Source organism: Rosa chinensis, chromosome 2 (genome assembly GCF_002994745.2).
Source record: "Rosa chinensis cultivar Old Blush chromosome 2, RchiOBHm-V2, whole genome shotgun sequence".
NCBI lineage: Eukaryota > Viridiplantae > Streptophyta > Magnoliopsida > Rosales > Rosaceae > Rosa > Rosa chinensis.
Genome location: NC_037089.1, coordinates 56,951,954 through 56,976,031, shown reverse-complemented (window position 1 = coordinate 56,976,031; position 24,078 = coordinate 56,951,954). Strand labels below are relative to the sequence as shown.

The following is a 24,078-nucleotide window of genomic DNA, read 5'->3' as shown; positions in this document are numbered from 1 at the left end:
TTTCCCTGCATTAATTGCACATTAATTACCTACTCTAAATATTATTATTGTTATTATTATTATTATTATTATTATTATTATTATTATTACTTCCCTCTCGGCCTTTTGACTCTGATACCAGAGACGTATCCCAGGGTACAAGTGCTAAGCTGGATTTGGGGCTTAAGCTAAGCTAAATTGGAATTGAGGGGCTTAACTAAATTTTGTAATGGCTTCACAGTTCACAGGATTTGGAATTCTTAAACTGTTAATAAGCAAACAGAGAAAGTTCATTTGAATAGTATTTGATTATTAAATTGAGTTGGTAAATACACCCGTCATAGTCGACTATAGGTACAAGGTATAAATCAAAATGATCAAATTCAAAACAGACAGAAGGGAGGACAACAGGGTATTTGGCTTCTACAAATCTTAATTGTAATTTGGTTCACTCAAGTTGCTTTTGGTACCTAGCAATTTCTCTTTTAAGTTTGTTTATCTTAAACATCTAACAGGTTAACTTTGAAAGTTCTTCTCTATAATAATTTAATAAACCTTGAATCATTGAAATTCTCCATTCAAAATTCATTGAAGAAATATAATATAAATTGTAGCAATCATATTCATAACTATTTGGTGGACAAGGAAGAAGAATTTGAACAAACTTTTGTTGTAATTCTAGTCTACGAAGATAGAATTGATATTCAGCAATTTTACTTTTCAAGTGCGACATTAAGAACATGATATAATAATAAAAATACCTTGAAATAGTTGAAACTTTGATTGATGAAAGTATTTGAATACAAGATCTTGATGAGAGGAAGTATGCAGGCTACTATGCAACTCTCAGACTAACTCTCTTTTGAAACTCTTTTTTCCACTCTGAGAAAAACTCTCTTCTAGTTCTTTTGAACTCTAAGAAAAACTCTGCCTACATTGGTACATTGGATGGCCTTTTATAACCGGTTACCATACTGTTACAATATTACAGCTGGAAAGTAAAATGATCTTCTTTGGATTTGAAGAGATTCGTCAAGATAAGATCTTGCCGAACTTGTCAGGCTTTAAAGACTTTGGTGCATCAACTTTTGACGTGTTTCTTGCCATGCATGAATTTATTCATACTGGAGAGTAAAGTCACCATCATTGAAAATCTTGGTCATGTCACCATCACTTGCTTTTGAAAAGAAAGTCTTGTTTGAAATCTTTGCTTTGGCTCCTGAGTGTTCCTAGCATGGAACGTGTCATCAAAGGGTGAATTTTGAGGGAGGTGGCACTATTCACATATGTCCCAATTATCATGATTAGGACACCTATAAAAATTGGGTCTTGTCCGTTTGCAGATCTGATTTGGGTTTTGTCTGATTTGAGATCTTTTGAGAGATTCTTACTATTTTGAGAGACAGCTGTGCGATTAAAACTCGCCGAATATAAAGCGTCCGGATCATGATTTGCGAAATGAGATTGGACCTCATCCGTGACGTCATTGTCATCATCTCCATTGTCACTTTGTGATATTTGAGATAACACTTCTTTGAGCTTTAGGGCATACTCGTGAGGAGAAGAGATGCCTGCTAGCTGGCTTTGAATCTTGGACTTTTGTAACAAGAATTGGCTTTGCTCTTGACTTTTGACTATTGATCCTTGCTTCCAATACTAAGGATAGGTTTTGAACCATTGGAGGAGGGACTCTTCAGAAAACTTGTCATCTGTGAAGCCATCCCACCACTTTTGTTTGAATCTTCTGACCAGTGTCATTGAATTGTCTTGATTTGGTGGAGATACAATTATATCCCACGAGAGGATCCATGCAATATTTTGAAAGGCATAAAAAGTAAAAATTGCATCAAAGGGTTTGATGATAGAGAGTTCACAATTCTCTTGGAAAAATTTGAATAAACTTTTCATTTGTGGGGGCAAGATGATTTCGGTTGCGCCGAAAAACTGCCACCATGATTTGATCCATGAAGGGAATTTTGGATGAAAGTTTTTGCAATAGAAAACAAACCAGGAATGTTGCCTGTTTTTATTTTGAAGATAAAAAACTTTTGACCAGGCATCCACATAATCCCAGTAAGTATAGTGTTGAGGAATAAAATCTTGAGAAAATCGTTTGGGAGTCATTGGGTGTTGATTCCAATCATCGAATGTTAAAATTTGGCGAATTTGAATTTTGGAATGAGAAATTTGGCCACTTTCCTTGTCTTGGTTGTGGGTTATTGTAATTGAGTTTGTATCAACCAAGATAAATTCATAAAATCTTTGGCCTTTATTTGGGTCATTGGTAACAAAATAAAGGGGGTAGGTTGTTTTCCTGAGAATTTGATAGGGCTCGGTATCATAAATTTCTGGATCAATAACAAGAATGGTTTTGGTTTCAGGTTTGATAAAATATGGGCTTTTAAAAGGTTTTTGCAGGTTTGAAGATTTTGTCTGACTTGAAGAAGGTAAAGCAAGAGATTTTGGCTGAGTAATTTTTTGAGCAAAAGTTTGAGATTGCTCCACTGAGGGAGTGAAAGAGTTCCTGATAGGAACTAATTGTCCTAGAACATTCGTAGTATTTGGACTGGAAACCAGTCTGCTTTGCTGTGGCTTTGCAGGAGTCATTGCATAGGATTCTTTTGAAGTTGGATGGGTTTTTTTCACTCATCTTCCCTGTAAAAATTCTCTTGTAAGAAAATCTGGAAGGGAATTGCTCTCTCCTTTGATGAATGCAATGTCAAAATCAAATACTGAAAGTATTGCTTGCCATCTTGCAAAAATCTGTTTAGAGGCAAGGTTTTGAACATCTTTTTCTAAAACTGACTTTGCTGCTTTGCAATCAATGCGAAGTAAAAACCTTTTGTTTAAAATATCATCTTGAAACTTTGTGATACATAGCACTATAGCTAAAATTTCTTTTTTGATAATGATATAATTTTGCTGAGCTTGGTTCCATAAACCTGAGGTAAATCTAACCAATTGTTCAGGTTGGTCGTCTGCTAATTTTTGTTTTAAGATTCCACCATATCCGATGTCGGACGCATCTGTCTCGACAATCTTAAAGGATTCTAGGTCTGGTAGCCCTAGACATGGTAGTGTTTTGACATAAGCTTTGACTTCTCTAACTATTTGAGTATGAGCATCCGTCCATGCTGGAGGGGTTTTCTTTAGTCTTTGATAAAGGGGTTTGCACACAACTGTTAGTTTCTCATAATAATTTGATTTTTGGTGCTGACAACACTAATCCATTGGTTTTAATAATTTGAAAGAATTTGTAGAGATGTTTCCAATGCTGATCGATATTTTCTGAAAAGACTAAAACATCATCTATATAAACAAGTGAAAAATTTGAATAAGGATTAAAAATATCATTCATCATATTTTGAAATTCTGAAGGGGCATTTTTGAGTCCAAAGGGCATAACATTCCATTCGTAGTGTCCGAAGGGAACATTAAATGATGTTTTGTACTTGTCTTTTTCTGCAATTTGGATTTGCCAAAAACCAGATTTCATATCAAATTTTGAGAAAACATTTGCTTGAACTAGTCTTTTGAGTAAATCTCTTTTGTTTGGAATTGGGTATCTTATCCACTGAAGGACTTTGTTTAAAGGTTTGTAATTAATTACAAGTCTTGGAGCTCCTCTTTCTAGTTCAGAAGCCTTCTGAACATAAAAAGCTGAACAACTCCATGGAGATTTGCTAGGTCTTATCAACCTTTTATCTAAAAGATCTTGAATTTCCTTCTTGCAATATTCTAATAATTCATTGTTCATTTGAATTGGTCTTGCCTTTGTAGGTATTTTTCTTTCATCAAAATCTTTTTCGTATGGGAGTTCAATCATGTGGGTTTTCCTATTCCAAAAAGCATTTGGGATATTTGAGCTTACTTCCTTTTCTAATTTTTCTTTAAATTCTTTAATTCTATTTTGTAAATAAGGCTGTTGAAGTTGATGTTCAATTCTTTTAATTTGTAGATCTTCTTTGAGATAGTTTATGTGATTTTCTTTGTTTTGAATTAAATTGACCCTTTTGGTGATTGCAACATTTCGAATTAGGTTTAAGTTTCTAGTTTTTGCCTTTTCAATAAAAGGAAAACGAATTGTTTGACCTAAAATTGTTGTTTCTAGACCTTCATCAGTTGCTAAAAAGGGATGGATTAAACTGATAAAAGGGGTTCCTAGAATCAATTCAGTGTCTAAGTTGGTGACAACTGTGAGAAATATTTGGATGCAGATATTATCTACACATACATGAACTTTTGGTAATTTGTATCGTATTTTCAATTTTGATCCTTCTGCTCCAGTAAGTTTTTCTTTTGATTTTTCGCAATATTTGGTAGGTATTATTCCTTGTTGAATACAGTTCATATCTGCTCCTGTATCAATCAAGGCAACTATTTGGATAGTGTAAGAATCTGAAATTGCTAGAGTTATCAATGTTTTCCATTTTTGGTAGGTTTCTCTAGTAATAAGTCCAATAAATTGTTCATTAATCACATTTTCTTGAATATTTTTATCGTTTTGGCTGCTTTCTCCTTTTTCTTCAATTTTGGTTAGTTCCTCATTTGTAGATTTACTCTTGAGTTCTGTAATTTCTGTTTTTAAAAGAATTATTTCTTTCTTAACTTGGTTTATTTCTTGCTGTAAATCTGAAATTGTTATACTTTAGATTTTTGTCTTTTATCAAATCGTTGAAAAATATCTTTTATGTTATACAGATCATTTGACTGATTTTCTTTTCCTATATCTTCTTTAATTAAATCTTTGAAGATAGTAAGAAATTGAGCTTGAAGTTCTGTATCTTCCATTTTTGCAACTATTTCTAAAAACTCATTTTTTGTTTTTCGGGAAATCATTTGAATTTTTAATTTGTTTTTGCAGTTACAAATTTTTATACCTTCTTTTGAGATTTTACATTCTGTTTCTTCTTCATCAGAACTTGAAGTTTCTGAGAAGTCAATTTCGTCTATTTGCAAAGATTCTTCTGAATCAGAGTCGTCATAGTCTGAGCTATCTAATTCTGAATCAAGCATGATTTTGAGAAGTTTGTTTTTTGTTTCTTCATCAAGATTTAAAGCATTGATTTTTTGTTTGACTCGACTGTCTTTTTTGTAATGTCCAGCTTTGCCACATTTGTAGCAAATAGGAAGTCTTGAGTTTCGCCCTGAGTCTTTCTTGATAAATTTTCTTTTGTATTTTTTATAAGGTGTTGAGCTTGTATAGGGTTTAGATGTGACTTTTCTGTCTGGGTTTGATTTACGTTTTTTATAATATTTTGAATATTTTTTATGATGCTTTGGCTTTTTCCCAGAAGGAGATTTGAGAGATTGGTATCCAAATTGTTCACAAAAAGATCCTAGTTCTTTCTTTGTTGTGATTTGATTCTTTTTCATTTGGGCTTTTAACCTAATATCATTACAGAGTTCTAAACCCGTGGTGTTAATTGTACTAATTAACTACCCATAGGTTAAATCTCTATAAGGAATTTCATTACCATAAGTTTGTTTTAACTTTTGTCTAATTTCTCAGCAAAAAGATTTGGTAATCCTAATATGAATTTTTCTTTCCATACAGGTTGGTTTGAGTCAGTTCTAAGCATGACTTTTGAGAGGAAAACATCTTTGTACCAACGAAAATCTTGAAGCTTTTTACATCTTAGATTTGTAAGGGTTTCGGCCATTCTATCTTTGATTGCTTTTTGATCACCTATAAAGTGAGTCATGATGGAGTAACAAAGCGTTGCTACTACATCGGTTACAGGCAGATTTTGCTGGTCAACAATCATTGCACCAGTTGTTTGTTCTATTTTGACACTGCTTAAAATTTGATTGCGTTGATCAGATGTGAGATAATTATCCCACTATCCTTTCAATTGGCCAGTAAATCCTACTACGAGGATATTACCGATTTCTCTATCTGTTTTTGTATTTTTGTAAACATTGCTAACCATTAACATTTCATTGATGTGTTGGATGATTCTGTATTCACTCATGCCATCTATGTTCCACTCGTACAAAGTGCCAGCAGAATATCTAGCATATTTTTCAAGTTTTGCTTCTTCAAATTGCAAATCTATTGGAGTTGGTCTTAGATAATAATTTCTTGAAGGGGGAAATTTTAGTTTTTCTATTTTGAAGTTTTCTTCAATTTGGCTGACGTCAGAGTCACTATCTGAATCTTCTCTTAGGTCAGAAAGGGTATTGATTCTTAAAGAGTTTGAACTAGTGGGTTCACTCAGATTTAATCTTTTTAAATGTTGTTCAATTTCTTCAAGCAGTTGACTATCATTTTTTAAAGAAAGGTTTTCATCTGGTTGAAAGGGTTTGAGTATAGGTTCATTTCTTTATTTTTTCCTTTTGGGTTTGGTCTAGGTCCAGCCCTAACCAACGTTTCTATATGGTCTAATTGGGTTCCTACGGTATCTAAATATTGGTTTGTAAAATTGTTTTGTTCCATGAGTTTTTGACTTTTGTATATCTTCTTTTGATGCTTCTTTTTGTCTATCTAGTGCAGTTTGCATTTTATATGGGGAAGCAATAATTGTTTCTTTTCTTACTGGAATTTTTATTTCTTCCATTGGTGGTCTCTTAGCTTCTAGGGTTTTCCTATCTGCTAGAATCCAAGTTTTTGTGACTTTGTTTGTTACATTAATTTTCTTGTTAGAATTATGTTCAGTTTTGGACAAGTCAAAGTACCAATCAAAGAAATAAATATTTAATTTGTGTTTGTTCATAAAAGCATAGTATTCTTCTTGAATTTGGTCTCTTTCTTGTTTGTCAAACATTATAAAGAAGGCTTTACGTTTGAAACTATTTTTGTCAGAATAAAAGTCTTTCCTTAGGTACTCTTTGTTAATTTCAAAGGGTTTTAATATTGTAAAAATTTGAGGATCTCTAATTTCTTCTGCAACCATTGAGGATTGGGTTGGCGAAGCTTGTGTAGTTTCTTGTTCTTCTACTGTATAAAAGGGTTTTGGTATTGTAGAGGATTCATCTAAATTTCTTAAATTAAGGTTTCTGCGATTTCTTTCATTTTCATGTGGAATTGGGATTGATCGGGTAGATCTATTTGAGCTTGAAAATTGTCTGCAGAGCAGATTATTTCCTGAACTACTTGATGCAAAGCGTATATTTACACTTCCATCAGAATTTTGGGAAATATAATCTACTTGATGGCTTTCTATGGGTTTTGGAGGAACTGCCTCATCGAGCTTCCACTCAGAGGGTAGCTCAATGTCAGTCCACTTTATCATTTTTGGTATAACAATATTTGACTTTCTCATATCTGTTTCTAATAATAGAGTTTGACCTTTGGGACCTGTAGATTTTGCCTTTGCACTTAACAGAGTATTCATTACTCTGTAGTGAATTCGGTAAATGACAGCCAAGAGTTGTTCACTTGGAGACATGTCATAACCATGTGTTTTGACATTTAAGGTTAAAGCTTTTAAAAGTCCTGGATCATTAAGTGACACAAGAAAGTTTGGAAAACATTCAAAGTGAATGGGTCCATTGCATAGACTTGATTCAACTAATCCTAAAATTGAGTCTTCAAAGTTTCTGTGTCTACAATCACGTAGAGCAACAAAAACAGAGGCTTTGAGACCATTTCTGGTCAAGGGTTGAATTCCTACTTGTACTGCACCTATATGCAAATACTTGTAGTCTTTCTTTTTGTGTTCTGCTAAAGCTTTTTGAGTAAACATTTGAATAATTTGATGGTCAGAACCTACTTCAATAGTTTGCTCTTGTGTCTTAATTGAATATAAAGTTTTGAAGTCAAAGGTTCCTATTTTGTATATTTCATTGTAGTTTTTCTTGGGTAATTTCCAGTTTCCTACAATTTCAGTTAAGCTATGAGAAGACCACTCCTCACAGTTTAGCATGGTATCTAAAATACTGCTCGATTCAGAAGTCATCGGGATTTAAGAGATTTTAGAGGGAGATGGACTTAATTCTTAGGTTGAGATCTCTGATGGGACACCCAAGCTTACCAACAGTTTCACTTCGCCTCTCTGCGACTTACTACCGGGAACACAAGTTGCTACTTCCTCAATGGACAACCTCCTAAGGTTTGGGTCTCTCTCTCACTAACTTCTCTCTCGGCCTTTTGGCTCTGATACCAGAGACGTATCCCAGGGTACAGGTGCTAAGCTGGATTTGGGGCTTAAGCTAAGCTAAACTGGAATTGAGGGGCTTAACTAAATTTTGTAATGGTTTCACAGTTCACAGGATTTGGAATTCTTAAACTGTTAATAGCATACAGAGAAAGTTCATTTGATTAGTATTTGATTATTAAATTGAGTTGGTAAATACACCAGTCATAGTATTTTTTTTATTATTATTAAGGATGAACTTTATTGGTACTAGCATTGAGGTAATAACAGTCCCCAAACTGGAGAGTTGCCCATTCTAGCTCTTACACTATAGTTTGCATTAATTAAAGGGAAAATGACCTGTACAGTACCTGACGTTTCGGCCATTCTAAATTTTCGTACCTTAATTTTGAAAAACTTCAGAACGGTACCTAACGTACTGACCCCGACCGAATTTTGGTGCCTGGAGCCGTTAGCTCCGTTACAGAGTCTGCCAGGTGGCAATTTTTAAAATGCATTTTCGTCTCTTCATGTCCTAATTGATTTATTTTCCTTTTGGGATCCAAATTTGAATCGGCCACCCACAAATGTAATCTGAGCACCCATCTCCCCCTTCTCTGAAGCACTGTAACCAACCCACCCCATTTTCTCTAAAGCACTACAACAAAATCCCATATCCAGAGGTCGAGATTGTGATCCTAGGCCACGAGCTCGATTCCAATAAGAATTAGATATTAATTCTTGTGAGTCTGCGGGGAGGTACAGCGGAGGCTGAACGAATGCTGGGTGGGGCTGCGTGTCTCTCCACTGGGAGTCGTCACTGGTTCTGTGTGCATATCGAAGTCATGAACTTTGGTGGCAGATCGGAGCTGGCAGCTGTTTAGCCCTTCCTAAAAAAAATAAAATAATAAATATGGAAGTGGGTGACGCCTCAACAATCCGGCGTCGTCTTCGTCCGAATTGATCTTCTCTATCACGCTTGAAAACCGCCATGGTACTGTGGTCGTTTTTGTTCCCGGCGATTTGGGCTCGTGGTTCTTCAGCAAGGGGTTGTTTGAGCTTGAGCGGTGAGAATCGATTTCTGGGTATTTACACTGATTCTTGGATTGATTATATTCGACCCAATCTGCAACCGGATCCCTCCTAGACACGTCGTACTGGTTCTTTCTTATGTTGGGCTCTTCAAATCTTGCTCGTACAAACTACGGACCCCGCACCATTCCACCTTCAAGCATGCGTTCCTGTTAGCACACCTAGTTCTGAATTCAAAGGTAAACCATATCCATTTATGCAGACATAGAGGTGATCTGATAACTAAACAACTTGTTCTAGTTTCAAAACAATGGAGCCATAGGAGAGCATCCAACGATATGAAATTTTGTGTACATGAGGTTGCTTTTTTTAGCACACGTGGTTTCCAAGAGAAAACCAATATTTTTAAGATAATGTATTGAAGGCAAAAGGAATAAACAAAGGTGATCCGACTTAACAACTTGGTTTAGATCAAAACTGAGATTGGCGGGTACAAACACCGGGCTTCCAACAACACGAATTTGTGTTTGCATGAGGTTCTAAATCATGATCTTCCGAGGACACCTGGGTTTTCTTCAGCTCCAAAAAGCACACATAAAGCAAATCCGATCCACTTACTGCACCATACAAACAATTGTATCAAACAACTAGGTATGTGTGTGTGTGTGAGAGAGAGAGTGCAGTGAAGGAAGAAGGAAGAGAAGTCCGAAAAAAAAAAAAAAAAAAAAAAAAAAAAAAAAAAAACCTTCTAAAAAAATAGTAAAAGATGCTTAGATAAAAAAAAAAAAAGGATTAAGATTGAAGAGACGAAAATGCCCTTTAAAAATGGCCACTTGGTAGACTCCGTAACGGAGCTAACGGTTCCAGGCACCAAAGTTCGGTCGGGGTCAGTACGTTAGGTACCGTTATGAAGTTTTTCAAAATTGAGGTACGAAAATTTAGAATGGCCGAAACGTCAGGTACTGTACGAGCCATTTTCCCTTAATTAAATCAGCTAGCCAAGGAGGACCAACCTCTTGGCAATACATCGAATGAAATAGACTCAAAACTTTCCTAGCCAAACCATGGGCAATCCCATTCTTTTTCTTACTAACATGCTTCCAAGACATCACCTCTAATTCCACCTTCAATTTCCTGACTTCATCCATCACAGCACCCACCGCACTGAGATCCAGGCCACCATAATCCAAAGCATTTATCACATTCAAAGCATCTCCAATCACTTCAAACTTCTTCAACCCCAAGGCTTTACAAAATCTTAATCCAAACAATAAAGCAGTTGCCTCAATAGCTAGAGGACTTGGTTTTGCTTGAATTGGGATAGCAAAAGCACCAATTAAATCTTGCTGCCCATTCTGAATTACTGCACCTAAACCCACCTTATTTGTCTTAGAATCACATGCACCATCAAAATACATACTAACCTGTTGGTTTACTGCTTGCGTCCCACGGTTGTCATCCCTCTCAGCTGCTCCACTATCCTCTGCTTCATGCCTTGCAGCAGCCAAATTCAACCTTGTATCCTGGAATTGCATATTTTCGGCATGCCAGTCTGCTGCCCTAGCCAATAAAACAGCTGGTTCCAATCCTATCTTGCCATGCATCACATTATTTCGTTCCCTCCAAAGCCACCAAGCTAACACCGCAAACCAATCCAGCTCCATCCCACTACTAGTCTCTGCTACATGCATAAAAAGGTCAATAAAACTGGGTTTCTGCCATACTTTTTAAACATTCCTCAACCAGGTAAGCTTCCGTAATTTTTTCGCAAAGCCACACTCCCAAAGACAATGCAAAACAGATTCCTCCCCCTTTCCACATCTCCCACAAATCGGGTTTATACTGATATGTCGTCTCCAAAGACGTTCAGCACAAGGTAAGAAAGAATGGCAAGCTTTCCAAAGAAATAACTTGACTTTAGCTGGAATTTGAAGACTCCAAATCTTACTCCAAACATTGGTGGATTTAGTAGCATTCTTCTCACCACTACTTCTAGTACCCGATCCCCAACTTTTACTCTCCATACCCAATAAATACCCAGATTTAACTGTATAATACCCATTCTCACAGTAATGCCAAACTATTGCACCTCCACTGTGATTTCCAGCTAGAGGAATAGCAAGAATATTTTCAACATCCATAGGTAAAAAATTAGCTTTTATAAAGTCTGCATCCCACTCACCAGAGCACAAAAAAGCCTCTTTACCGGAGTTGAAACAGAGAGAAAACATGGAGTAACAACCTTGAAAGTCCACGGCAATGGCAACCATTTATCACCCCAAATGCTCACAGCGTCTCCATTACCAATCCTCCATCTAGTACCCAACATCAGTAAATCTCTCCCCCAAACTAGACTATGCCAAACATAAGATGGCCTTGTTCCAATCACCGCCGTACCCCAACTACCTTCTGGAAAGTATTTTGCAGCAATTATTCTGCTTACCAATGCCGATGGATTAAGCACCAAGCTCCATACCCTTTTTGCTAATAAAGCATGATTAAACACTTCTATGTTTTGAAAGCCCAAACCACCTTCATGTCTGTGCTTACAAAGTAGCTCCCACCTACACCAATGCATCCCTCTTTTTCCATCTCCTTTTCCCCACCAATACTTTGCCACCTTGGACTCATAATCCTTACTCACACCTTTCGGTAATTGAAAAACAGACATTGTGTACGAAGGAATAGCTTGAGCTACAACTTTAATGAGGATTGTCTTACCCGCCTTAGAAAGTAGCTTGTTTGCCCAACTTTGTCAATGGAAGTCCAATCTTTCATTGATCTGCTAGAACATTTCTTTTCTATTCTGTCTTGCCGCTGTTGGAAGTCCTAGGTACCTTTCATGAAACGGCACTACTGGAACCCCAAGAATCTCCACAATTTCCTGTTATACCACACCTTCACTTCCTGGGCCAAAAGCTAATGCCGATTTCTGAAAGTTTATTTTCTGCCCTGCTGTAGCCTCATAGAGTAACAAGCATTGCTTAATGTGCACCACCTCCGACACCTCAACTCTACCAAAGACCAAACTGTCATCAGCAAATAACAAGTGCGACACCGACGGCGTATTAGGGCCAACCCGGTATCCATGTATCCAACCCTCCAATTCGGCTTTCTGCAACAAACCTGATAACCCTTCTGAACAGAGTAAATATAGATAAGGAGAGAGGGGGTCGCCCTGCCTCAATCCCCTAGATGGTCTGATTAAACCTGCAACCTCTCCATTCCAGACCACACTAAAAGTCACTGTACTCACACACCTCATTTCAAAAGAAGCCCATTGCTCAGCAAAACCCATCCTCAGCATTACTTTCTTCAAAAAAGCCATTCCACTCGATCATACGCCTTACTGATATCTAATTTAAGCCCACACATCGGTTCTCCATCCCCTTGTCTAGCTCGATCTAATTGAGTGCACCGACTCAAATGCAGCAATGACATTATCATGTATACACCTCTCCGGTACAAAAGCACTCTGAAACGGAGATATCACTTGCGGTAACAATTGCTTCATTCTATTCACCATCGCCTTAGAAATTAGTTTGTATAACACGTTGCAAAGACTAATCAGTCTAAACTCAGAGACTGACTGCGGATTCTCACACTCTAAATATGATTTTAATGGTTGTTATTACCAATTTATCCATGAAATTTTTGAACATTGAATTGTTTATGTTTTGATAATAAGGATATTATTGGAAAATTGATGTTACCTACTTTCTTATTCATGCACAAATCAAACATCGGAAAGGAAAGTAAAATACATTTTGCGATTACTTTCCCGGTGTTTCCAAACATTGGCAGAGAAACTAGTGGGAATTTTACTTTCTCATGCTCATGGGAAAGACCAAGGAACCAGTTTCCTTTCCGACAACCAAACAAGGCCTAAAAGAATCAATTTCTCTCATTCTTTCCTTTCATTTATTACATTAATTACAAACAATTTAATAATTTATCTGCTAACTTTTCTTATGTTACCAAACATCAGAATAGAAAATTCTTAGTCCAAATTGTTTAAAATGAATGATATTACATTAACATTCATGCAAAGGAGCTCTCTATTTACTTTTCCCTTCTCACAGTCAGATAATAGAAAGCTCTATTTCATGCATACAGCATACCACCAAACCTCAAGCCATTTGTTCTTGCAAAAAATAAAACAACGAATTGCAAGCAACATACCTTTTACACAGTAGTTAGAATATATGGATGCATGAAAGAATACCAAAACAACACATAATCTGGAGGTTTCCAGTGAAAAATTTTCTCACTAGTAGGACAATATCCAGTCATTCAAAAACGAGGATATTGGCAACATATGGAGGAATGCAACAAGCACCCAACTTAAAGTCAATTCAAAGGTTTCAACAATGCCTTTTCCAACTGCTACGGTGTTTGCTAGTTGTGGTTCTTGCACTTCTCCATAGCCCTTGGAGCTGCAGCCAAGAATAGAAACAGATATTTAGAAGCTAGGATATGAAGATAAAGAAAGCATACACCATGGGGCAACTAAAAGAGATTTAGTTTCTAATTTAAATGGTGAAACATACCAAGTCCAATTGTTTCTGAACCTATCATGATCCTTGGTTTCCTGCACGTCTCAGTGAACATCCTACACATATGAAACACTAATTAGATCAAACGATCTCATAATTCACAAACGGTAAATGAACTTAGATCAGATGAACTAAAAAAATGCAAGATACTCCAAGGGAAAGCTAAGGTGTATTTCCAGTAATCATTATTGTCATGCATGCATAACAAAACACCAATATTCATGGATCAATAAGTCAATCCAATATCTAGTAATCATTATCTGCAAGAGAAGAAAACCAATATTCGTGGATAAATAAGTCAATCCAATATCAGTTAAAAAAAAATCTCAATCGTAGATTACGGTGGATCTATTCCATCTGCTAGTATTTTCAATTCTAAAGCACTGTTCATGGAGTTCAGATCTGAACTTACCCCCAAGGAACATCACCAACAAGCATCCAATCATCGTCCTTGTCTTCAAAAGTAAGAATGTATTCAGAACTGTGGAGAAGATCCATCAACCGACTCTCACTCAGGCCATCCTTCTCTGGAAATCCATTAGAACTGCACTGCCCCGAATCACAGCCATTCATAAATAGATGGAAGTACCTATCCCATCTGGTTTACCTCATTCATCTTATATAACACCAGAACATCCTTTTTAGGCAGCTATTCTTGTTCTAGTAATAGGGACTATCAAGTTAAGTTCTTAACTTATTAACTATGTTTACCTGGAACTGCTTATTACAGCATTTATTAAACACCAACCTTAATTTACTTTCTGGATCAAACCCTATAACTCAGTCAGCATGTGCATGCCTACCTCGCACCTGAGAGAGAGAGAGAGAGAGAGAGAGAGAGAGAACAGTGTTAAACAGCGACAAGCGTGGCCTGTGGCCCACCATTGTACCGATACTGTCCCAACTTAACCACCCATTAGGTGTTGGGTTTTAATCACAAAAAGTCTCGGTACAATTGGATAAGAGCCACCTACTTATAAGTCATATTTTATTTGTCACTTTTCTAACGTGGGATCTTTCCTCTCCAATGCGCCCCCTTACGTACATCCTAACTCTAGGTCTGCACGTGAAATTAATTAACAATCCAATTCCCACATTGGAAATTGGGACACAATTAAGTCTCATATTGGAGACTTGGCCAATATAACAATCCAAGGCCCACATCGGACACTTGGTAACAGTCCGATCAGAATATTCCAATGGCAATATAAGGAACCCAAATTTGAGCCATGACAATTAGAGACGCAATTGGAGAGACACCCGCTCTGATACCATGTTAAACAGCGACAAGCGTGGCCCATGGTCCACCATTGTACCGCAGCCTTTTGTAATTAAAACCCAACACCTAATAGGTGGTTAAGTTGGGTGTTAAACAGCAACAAGCGTGGCCCGTGGCCCACCATTGTACCGATACTGTCCCAACTTAACCACCCATTAGGTGTTGAGTTTTAATCACAAAAGGTCTCGGTACAATTGGGTAAGAGCCACCCACTTATAAGTTATATTTTATTTGTCACTTTTCTAATGTGGGATATTTCCTCTCCAACACACCCCCTCACGTGCAGCCTAACTCTAGGTCTGCACGTGAAATGAATTAACAATCCAATTCCCACATTGGAAATTGGGACACAAGGTCTCACATTAGAGACTTGGCCAATATAACAATCCAATGCCCACATCGGACACTTGGTAACAATCCAATCGGAATTTTCCGATGGCAATATAAGGAACCCAAATTCGGGTCCATGATAATTGGAGATGTTATTGGAGAGGGACCCGCTCTGATACCATGTTAAACAGCGACAAGCGTGGCCCGTGGGCCACTATTGTACCAATACTATCCCAACTTAACCACCTGATAGGTGTTGGGTTTTAATCACAAAAGGTCTCAGTACTATTGGGTAAGAGCCACCCACTTATAAGTTATATTTTATTTGTCACGTATTTTTCCAATGTGGGATGTTTCCTCTCCAACAAACAATACCAATAGTGAAGCAGCTAAAAAAGTGGACATATCTTTTAAAAGGGTCGTTGACCCAAAAGAACAAAATTAGAAAAAAACTGCTCCCCATTAGTGTTAAAAAAAACAAAAGAGAGAGAGAGATTTCACCATCAGTTTATTAAACCCAAAGAAGCCTGTAATTTTACCAATTTATCATTTTGAAAAAATTAAAATTCTGCCAAAAGTTCCAAAATAGTAGCTCAGTGGACTGTAATCAAAGCTGGACGCCGATAAAAAGAAAAATAGTGTTTTGTTTTAGAATGTAGAATGCAAGAGAGATTGATGAGAGAATTGTGTTCCACTATTGATAATAGGAATTCTGTTATAGGGATTATAAAGTACATATTATTATGATACAAGAAAAACTATTCCGAATGGGACTAGAAATTCTAAAACCTTTTCTCCTATTACAATCATAGAACTAATCCTAGTTTGACAAGGCACACATAATGTCAACATTCTCCAACACTCACCCATGTGCCACTAAAACTTGGTGGTGATGCTTCAATCGTTGCCTCGTTAAAAACCTTGCTCGAGTAATAAAAACCATGTGGAACAAAAACAACCTCGAGGACGAGAAAAAGAGTACAACACGTCCTTCACTCTTCGAGATCTAACATGTAGACATCATACCTTCCCCTGATGTTGACATCTCCCACCAATGCTCTTCACATGTTTCTCAAAGGTGGATTTAGGTAGCAACTTAGTGAATAAGTCTGTTACATTATCCCCTAATCGGATTTGATTCACTTCAATATTTAGAAATGATTGTTATTGCTGATTATAAAAGAACTTAGGCAATTTATGCTTGGTGTTGTCGCCCTTGATGAAACTTATCTTCATTTGTTCAATACAACCTGCATTATCCTCATAAATGCATGTAGGTACATCTGTGGTAAACTTCAAATCACAATTTCCTCGAATATGTCTAATTATAGACCTTAGACATATGCATTCACGCACGGTTTCATGTAGAGCAATAATCCCTGCATGATTCGAGGAAGTAGCACCAAGAGTCTGTTTTGTAGACCTCTAAGATATCGCAGTGCTTCCCATGGTAAAGACATAACCTATTTGGGAATGACCTTTGTGAGGGTCAAACATTTGTGAGGGTTAGACATATGTGAGGGTCAGACATAACCTATTTGGGAATGACCTTTTTTAAAACCCATCAAGACATCACCGTCATTTTGATGGAAAGGAGGAGAAGCATACCAGCCATCGTGGACCGCAGCAGTGTCGGCGGTGGCGACATGGCCGACAGCCATTTCATGGACGCCACCACTTTGGCTAATGAGGTCTGATCTATCATTCTTCTATCATTCATTTTCTCTCTATAGGGATAAACAAGCCCATATCAATCGTACCTTTTAAGTAATGAAAGATTGTCTTTATACCAATCCAATGACGGCGTGTTGGCACAAAGCCATATCGAGCTAATAAGTTCGCTGCAAACGAGATGTCCGGTCTTATGCATTGAGCTAAGTACAATAATGCACCTATTGCACTTAGATAGAGCACTTCGACCTCTAATAACTCTTCGTCCTCATCCTTTAGACGAAATGGATCTTTTCCAGGCTTAAGACTATGGCCAATCATGGGAGTACTCATAGGCTTTGCTTTATCTTCATTAAAGTGCCTTATAATTTTCTGAGTATATGCAGATTGATGGATCAAAATCTCATCATTAATGTGCTCAAGTTCTATTCCGAGACAAAACCGTGTTTTTCGAAGATCTTTCATCTCAAATTCGGTCGGATTTTAAGTACTTAATAGTTTCCTTTAACTCATCTAGAGTTCCAATTAGGTTCATGTCATTGACATAAACTGCTACAATTGCAAACCTGGAACTTGTTATTTTAATGAACATGTATGGGCATATTTCATTGTTAATATATCCCTTCCCAATCAAATAGTCACTTAGACGGCTATACCACATGCGTCTGGATTGTTTCAATCCATATAGTGAACGTTTTAATCTTATTGAAAACGCGCGCTGTGGTTTAGAGCCACTTGATTTGGGTAATTGAAACTCATCTGGAACCTTCATGTATATCTCTGAATCTAGACCCCCATAGAGATATTGTTGGGGACATCACGAGTATGAAAAATATGTGCAAATTTGTGTGATGTTCCCTACTCCCAAATATAGAAGGTCAAGTTTTAGTAAAGGGGAAAAGTAAGAGTATCGTACCAAAGGGATTGAGTAACTCTACCCTAAGCTAGATTACAACGAAAATAAAACCTAGAAAGCACATGCGAGTCTCTCTTTTTACAAATTAATAATCTCGGCCCTTTGGAAGCCAAACTATCAATAATGATATTTACAATGGTAAAGTGGTGAATCGGCTTTGTTGATTTTAATTTCTATAAAGTAAAATAAGTTGCACAAAAATAAACTAAGCTAATAAAAATAAAATAAAATAGAGACTTTGATGAATAAGATAAATAGGAGCATAGGTTTTGCACCTAGCCTCCCTTATGCATATAATGTTACCCATTTTCAAATGACAACATGCTTTGATAAATTCCCCCTCAGTTTTCGCTAGAGAAACCAAGATACCAACTAATCATGCAACCTAACCTTGTCGTTAGAGCAAAGCTAGATCACACAACCTTAGTCCCATTTACATTCGCTAAAACAAAAAAGGGTTTTGATGCCGTAAAGCCTAAGGCCTCTCGACTATTAAACTCATGACACCAAGCATTAATTTTAAGGTAAGGAACCCAAGCAATCTAGTTCTTCCTGTAAGAATAAGCTAGACCACCACCTTATTAGCTACACATGCTTCTCAGTTACAAAAGGTTGTCAAGCTTAAGTTTCCGATTTCATTAATTCTTACAACATGCTTCTAGGTGACAAATCCAAAAACACATGTAAGAAAGCATTAAAGTAAAGTAGCTAAAGGATTCAAAACATGCATATTCATCAAAAACATGGCATCACACTATTTTATACATGAGTTTTCTAGGGCTAAGACCTATTCCTAAATTTATTCTACTTGCAATCCATAGTTACATACATCAAACCCATAAACATAACAACATCAAGCAAAAGAGAGGAAGAGTGGAGAAAGTGGTTGGTTACCAAACTAGCTCCCCTTGATGCAAAACTTGTGAGAGATGTTCCAAAGTATGGAAATTTTGGTTCTTTCAAACCCAAATTGTCATACAAATCCACAAAACTCTTAAAAACTATGAAGAACAAAGGCTTGAGATGACGAAACTAAGGTGTGATTGATCAAAGATGTATAAACTCTTCGGTTTTAGAACAAAACCCAAGAAGCTATACACTTTTCTCTACACAAAAGCTATGAACTATGAACTATATGATGAAGAACTAAGGAAAATGGAGAGAGAAATGAGATGAAATGGATGAAGGAATACATTAAAAACGTCCAAATGAAGGGAGGGTGTTTTTATAGGCCAAAAGTGATGAATGAATGGTGGAGATCAAAGGAAATGAAGAGCTAGATGTGATTGACAAATGTATAAGCACAAAATGTGGATCTAGTCTTTAACTCCACATAGAAATGACTGACGCGCCTGAAAGCAAGCGCGCAATTTAACCCTGAAATATCGTTAGTAGTATAAGCAAATAGGGATCGTTCTATTCCGGGGATTGAGGGTACACCTGTCATTGTGAAACAAATAAAGAAAAGTATTATTTACAAAAATAAAATAAAGAATATAAATATATACAATTGTATAAACAAATAAAGAATTAAAAATAAAGTATTATTTACAAAAATAAAATAAAGAATAAATATATACAAGTAAACACAAATAAGGGGGGATTAGGATTCTTAAAATTAAAATTAAAATAAATAAAATAAAGAAAACGTAAAAACATATATACAAGGGTGGAACGCAAGGAACAACGATCAAAATCAATTCCATGTAATCAAATTCGATTCAAACCCTATAATTGTTCTTCCAAGTCATGAGAGAGGAGTTGATCATGTGAAACATTCGAAAGCAAATGATTTCCCATATTTTACTTTTCAATGCTAATTAACCTAAGCGAAAGCACCTAGATTAATCCTATCAAACATGCAATCAAGCCCTAGAAAGCTAGTCAATCATGACATGTTCAACGCATTAGACATAGAGAAAGGCTATCAACTCAAGTGTACAACTTAGTATGAATAAGTTCACCTAATTGCAATCCTCTTCAATTGAATTCGATTTTTGTCCAAAACCTTTACTACTTTGATTCAAGTTTACACAAAACGAAAAGTCGATTTCATGTTCTTAAACCTAGCACCAATTACATGCAAATCCTATAAGTGTCGACCCAAATAAGATAAACATATAAAAGTTTTCTATCAAGCAAATTCAATTGAACAAACTCACATAAGCAACTTAGAATCACAATTATGGAATTCGAAAACTTTATTTAAGCATAGAAATTGGGCTTAAACTTTACCCTAAACGTTATTGTTAGCTAGAAACAAGTTCATACGAAATCAAACAAGGAAACCAAAAAGGTTACAAGGAAAAGGAACGAATTACACCGTGAGTGGAGATGGAGATGGAGAGCTAGATGGTTGGATCTTGAATCTTGGAAGCAAGCCTTCAAGGTGGATGATGGAGGATATGATCTTCACGGCTCCCTCTTCTTCTTCCTCTCCTTGCTTGAAAATGCAGAAACATAAAACTAGAGAATGGAGAGAAAAATGGAAAGGAAATGGAGAGACAAAGAAGATGAGATGGATGAAGGAATTGGTGACTAAGGAAAATGGAGAGGAAATGGTGAGACAAGGAGATGAAATGGATGAAGGAATGTATTTTAGAATGAGAGGAGAAGGTGTTTATATAGGGAAGAAAAAGAAGAGTGAAATGATGAGTGGAAGAAAAATAATGAAAGTGGAGTATGAAAGTGATTTGTAAAATATGGAAAAGAAAGAGAAATGATGAAATGAAAGCAAAGCATGAAGGTGCAGCAACATGGAAGTGATGATGATCTATTAAAGAGATTGTAGAAAAAATATATCCAAGGAAAAGAGAAAAGCATCTAGCTTTCTTCATGTGGGTGGGAAACATGAATATGTGGTGTTGAGCTGTTTTCAGGTCAGTTTCTTCCCCTTTATTCCTTCAATTATTTCTCCAACAAGACTTCATTATATTCCTTCGACTTCTTCATATGAAATGTTCCACTATGAGTGTAGATCATCCTGACAAATTTTCAGAGCTTCAATCCATGTGGTTGGGCCGGAAATGCTGTTGGACCTCTTACAGGTCCAGTTTTCCGGTTTTGCTTCTGTAGAAAATTGGGCTGATTGTTTGAAGGCCTTCCACTCATATTTTTCTCTGGCACTCTTCATAAGAAATGATCCTTTGGGTGTCTAGAATGGATCTGGAAGGTTTCAGCTCATTTGAAGTTCATTTGGTCAGGCGGCCGCTCCTTCTTCCTTGCTTGGCTCTGATTCTCCTAGCCGGAGTAAGAAAATATTCAAGGTTGACTTTTTAGTGCATTTTCATTCTTCTCCATCATTTCTAGGTAATTATGGACCTAACGCTCATTTCACCTTCATTTACTCCAATGTACCTAAAAATAGAAATTGAATTAAAATCGATTCAGTTAAGGAATTAACTAAGCAAAATGTGAGGAATTAACTATTAAAATATCACATTAAAATGCTCCTATCAAATTCCCCCACACTTAGCTTTTGCTAGTCCCTTAGCAAAACAAAACAAAAAAAATCCAAAACAGAACAAAGACTTGACAAAAGGCAAGTAAATGACTCTATTGCTCCTAACTGTTGTCTCAGAGACTCCAAACTCATGGCTTTCACGTTAAACACTTAATCAAAATCACAAAGATAATTCCATGGTTAATAAACCTGTGACATTCATATGACTAAGCAAGATATGGAGAACTTAAGTTATACAGTGAACGATAGCATGTTTCGAACAAGTCCAATCCAAACTCACAGGGTATACTCTCGATTTTTCTCTCAGAAATGGCTATGCTTAAAAGCTTCACACTCAAGTATATGCAAGAGAACAAATTGTAAGGCAACAAACAGCTTGCATATTTCATCAATAAACACATTTTGTGAAGAATTTTTAAAGACCTCATGAAATGACTAAGTGCACAAATGGACCTAAACCATAAGCTCGACTGCGTAACTGACTCCACTAACCAAAGACTGCCCATCTCAAGGATCAAGTCAGCACTTAAAACAGGTTGTAATGGGGCTAAGCTAGGGTTTTTGAAATGAAGATTAAGGATACAAAAAAATCCTAAGGACCTAGCAGAGCATATAAGGACCACCTTATGCCATCATTTTTGTAGACCAAATATCATTGTTTTGGGCCAAACCTTCACTCTAACCAACATGGGAATGGACAAAGGCATAATTTTCAACTTTGAGCCTTCTACAAATTTGCAAGTCCAAAACCACGCTTCAACATTTTCCCAAGAGTTTTCTTTTCAATTTTTCTTCTATTTTGCCGCTTTTCTTTCTTTTCTTTTTTTTTTTTTTTTTTTTTTTCAAGGCAAATTTTTTTTTTTTTTTCTTGGATTTTCCCCACCCCATACTTGTCTTTCATCGTCACCCCTACATACTATGTCATGCTCTACTAAGTCCTTAAGACAAGGGTAGAGATATCCTGTACTAAGCTCATGGTAGGGTAGTGAGGGTGATGAAATAAAGGTTTTCAACGTAGGCTCAAAGGGGTTCATTCTAAGGAGTCCCACGACGGGCACAATTGGGGACACATGCTTGTTTGGCTTTGGTGGTTACCCTAATGTCTTCTATCCTATCCAGGATCAGTGCATATTATGGCATACAAGTTTTGACAGTCACAACAGTCGAGTTCTAGTATTCTCTAGTCCATTAAAATCTATGGCACATGATCATTGGATTTCCAAAGAATGATGAGGTTTTGCAAATACAGCCACGAAATTCTAGAATTATCAATAAGCACTCAAAAAGAAAGTATTTTAGCACAAAAACTCACTTGGGTCAAATGAATCAGACTTAATCCTAGCATGCTTAATGAACCAAGTTACAATCCTATCTCAAATCTTCATACAAGCATCACAATGTCGATTAACCACAGAATTCAATTAAGTCCTATTTTGATTGTGAAAACCTTCAGCCATGAATTCGGAGACATGTTCATCCTAGATGTTAGGAGCATCCTAAGACTCAAACACACAAACAAAAACACTCTAAAACCAACAATCTTTTTTTTTTTTTTTTTTTTTTTTACAATTTAATTTAATTTCAACACTTAGGTACGGGAACAGGGAGTCTCGATGTGCAATGGGACTGAAACAGCTACCCTTTTTCAAGACTATGTTTAATCCAATATACCTTAGTGTATCACAACATCAACTAAAAACACAATAAAAACACAATCCAACATCAACTATTTTTCATTTTTTTTTATATACTAACTACTAAAAACACAATAAAGCAATAACCCTTCCCCCATACTTAATTCATGCATTGTCCTCAATGTATAAACAAATATAAATCATGCCAAGCATAAATCAAGCATAGAAGAGAAAATTAACACAACGAAACTTAAAACAACTTAAAATTCATGAAAATAAAATAGAAGGAAGAGTTCAAGAAAGCAAATCTGCGTTTGAAGTCTCCTCCACAGATACGGTTGAAATGGGTTGCCTCCCATGCAGCGCTTAATGTTTAAAGTCTTTCAGCCTAGACTTGTACCTCCATTTACTCCTTTGGAGGAGCGGTATGCGGGCGAGTGGCAGCCCTTTTGCTGGTTTCAACCTCCTGAGGAGGGTTCTCATGTTGTGATGCAGTAGCGTCCTTGCGAGGAAACCCAGGAGGATAACTCTGCAAGTTATTGACTTCCTGAGCAAGCTTGTTTATTGCAGTGTGACAGCGGATCAAAGAGCAGTTCATCTCAGAGATGTAATCGATCATGCAATTGACTCTCCAATCTGTCACCATAATACCATCACGGAGAGAGGAACGCAAATCATCAATCGAATCCGATAAGCTTTCCAGGGTGGCCATAGGCCGAGGAGCACGAGTAGCTGGTGAGGAAGAAGACTCTCCGGGATGCAGTCTGGGAGAGCGACGAGGCAGAGGAGGGGGACTGCGGGTACGCTCACGGATAGGACGATGGTCCCATGGACGAGTAAGCCCAGCTCTAGTGGCCGCTTGACGACCTTCTTCTTCCAAAGAGAGAACACGGCGTTGATTGACGCCCCTGCGAGGGGCTACCTTGGTTCGAGCCATGAGGAAGTAGAAGGAATTTGAAACTGCACGCTTAGACAAACCTTAGTAAAATCTGGAGGAGACAAAAAAGGATGTATATGTAAAGCACAAAATAGGGTAGAAATCTCAACAGGCACACGCTTTTAACAAAGCTTCTCCGGGAAGGAGAAGAGTTATGATAGTTCACGGCCCAAGAAACTCCCCCATGTGTAAATATTCCTTTC

At 36.9% G+C, this 24,078-nt stretch overlaps 1 protein-coding gene across 1 annotated transcript; it reads right to left on the bottom strand.

The window, feature by feature from the left end:
• Positions 1-13,487: 13,487 nt before the first annotated feature.
• Positions 13,488-16,915, bottom strand: LOC112184592 (auxin-responsive protein IAA21-like). Its single transcript, XM_040513483.1, has 5 exons — positions 16,863-16,915; positions 15,625-15,643; positions 14,058-14,194; positions 13,640-13,701; positions 13,488-13,525 (listed from the first exon to the last, which is right to left on the bottom strand). The coding sequence occupies exons 1-5, from the start codon at positions 16,913-16,915 to the stop codon at positions 13,488-13,490; spliced, it is 309 nt and encodes a 102-aa protein (XP_040369417.1).
• Between the last annotated feature and the right edge of the window lie 7,163 nt (positions 16,916-24,078).

Coding starts and splice junctions, on each gene's coding strand:
- LOC112184592 (XM_040513483.1), bottom strand. CDS start 16,915: ATGGCTGTCGGCCATGTCGCCACCGCCGACACTGCTGCGGTCCACGAT. Junction 13,702..14,057: donor GTTGGTGATGTTCCTTGGGG/GTAAGTTCAGAT, acceptor TCATATGTGTAG/GATGTTCACTGAGACGTGCA. Junction 13,526..13,639: donor TTCAGAAACAATTGGACTTG/GTATGTTTCACC, acceptor TCTTGGCTGCAG/CTCCAAGGGCTATGGAGAAG.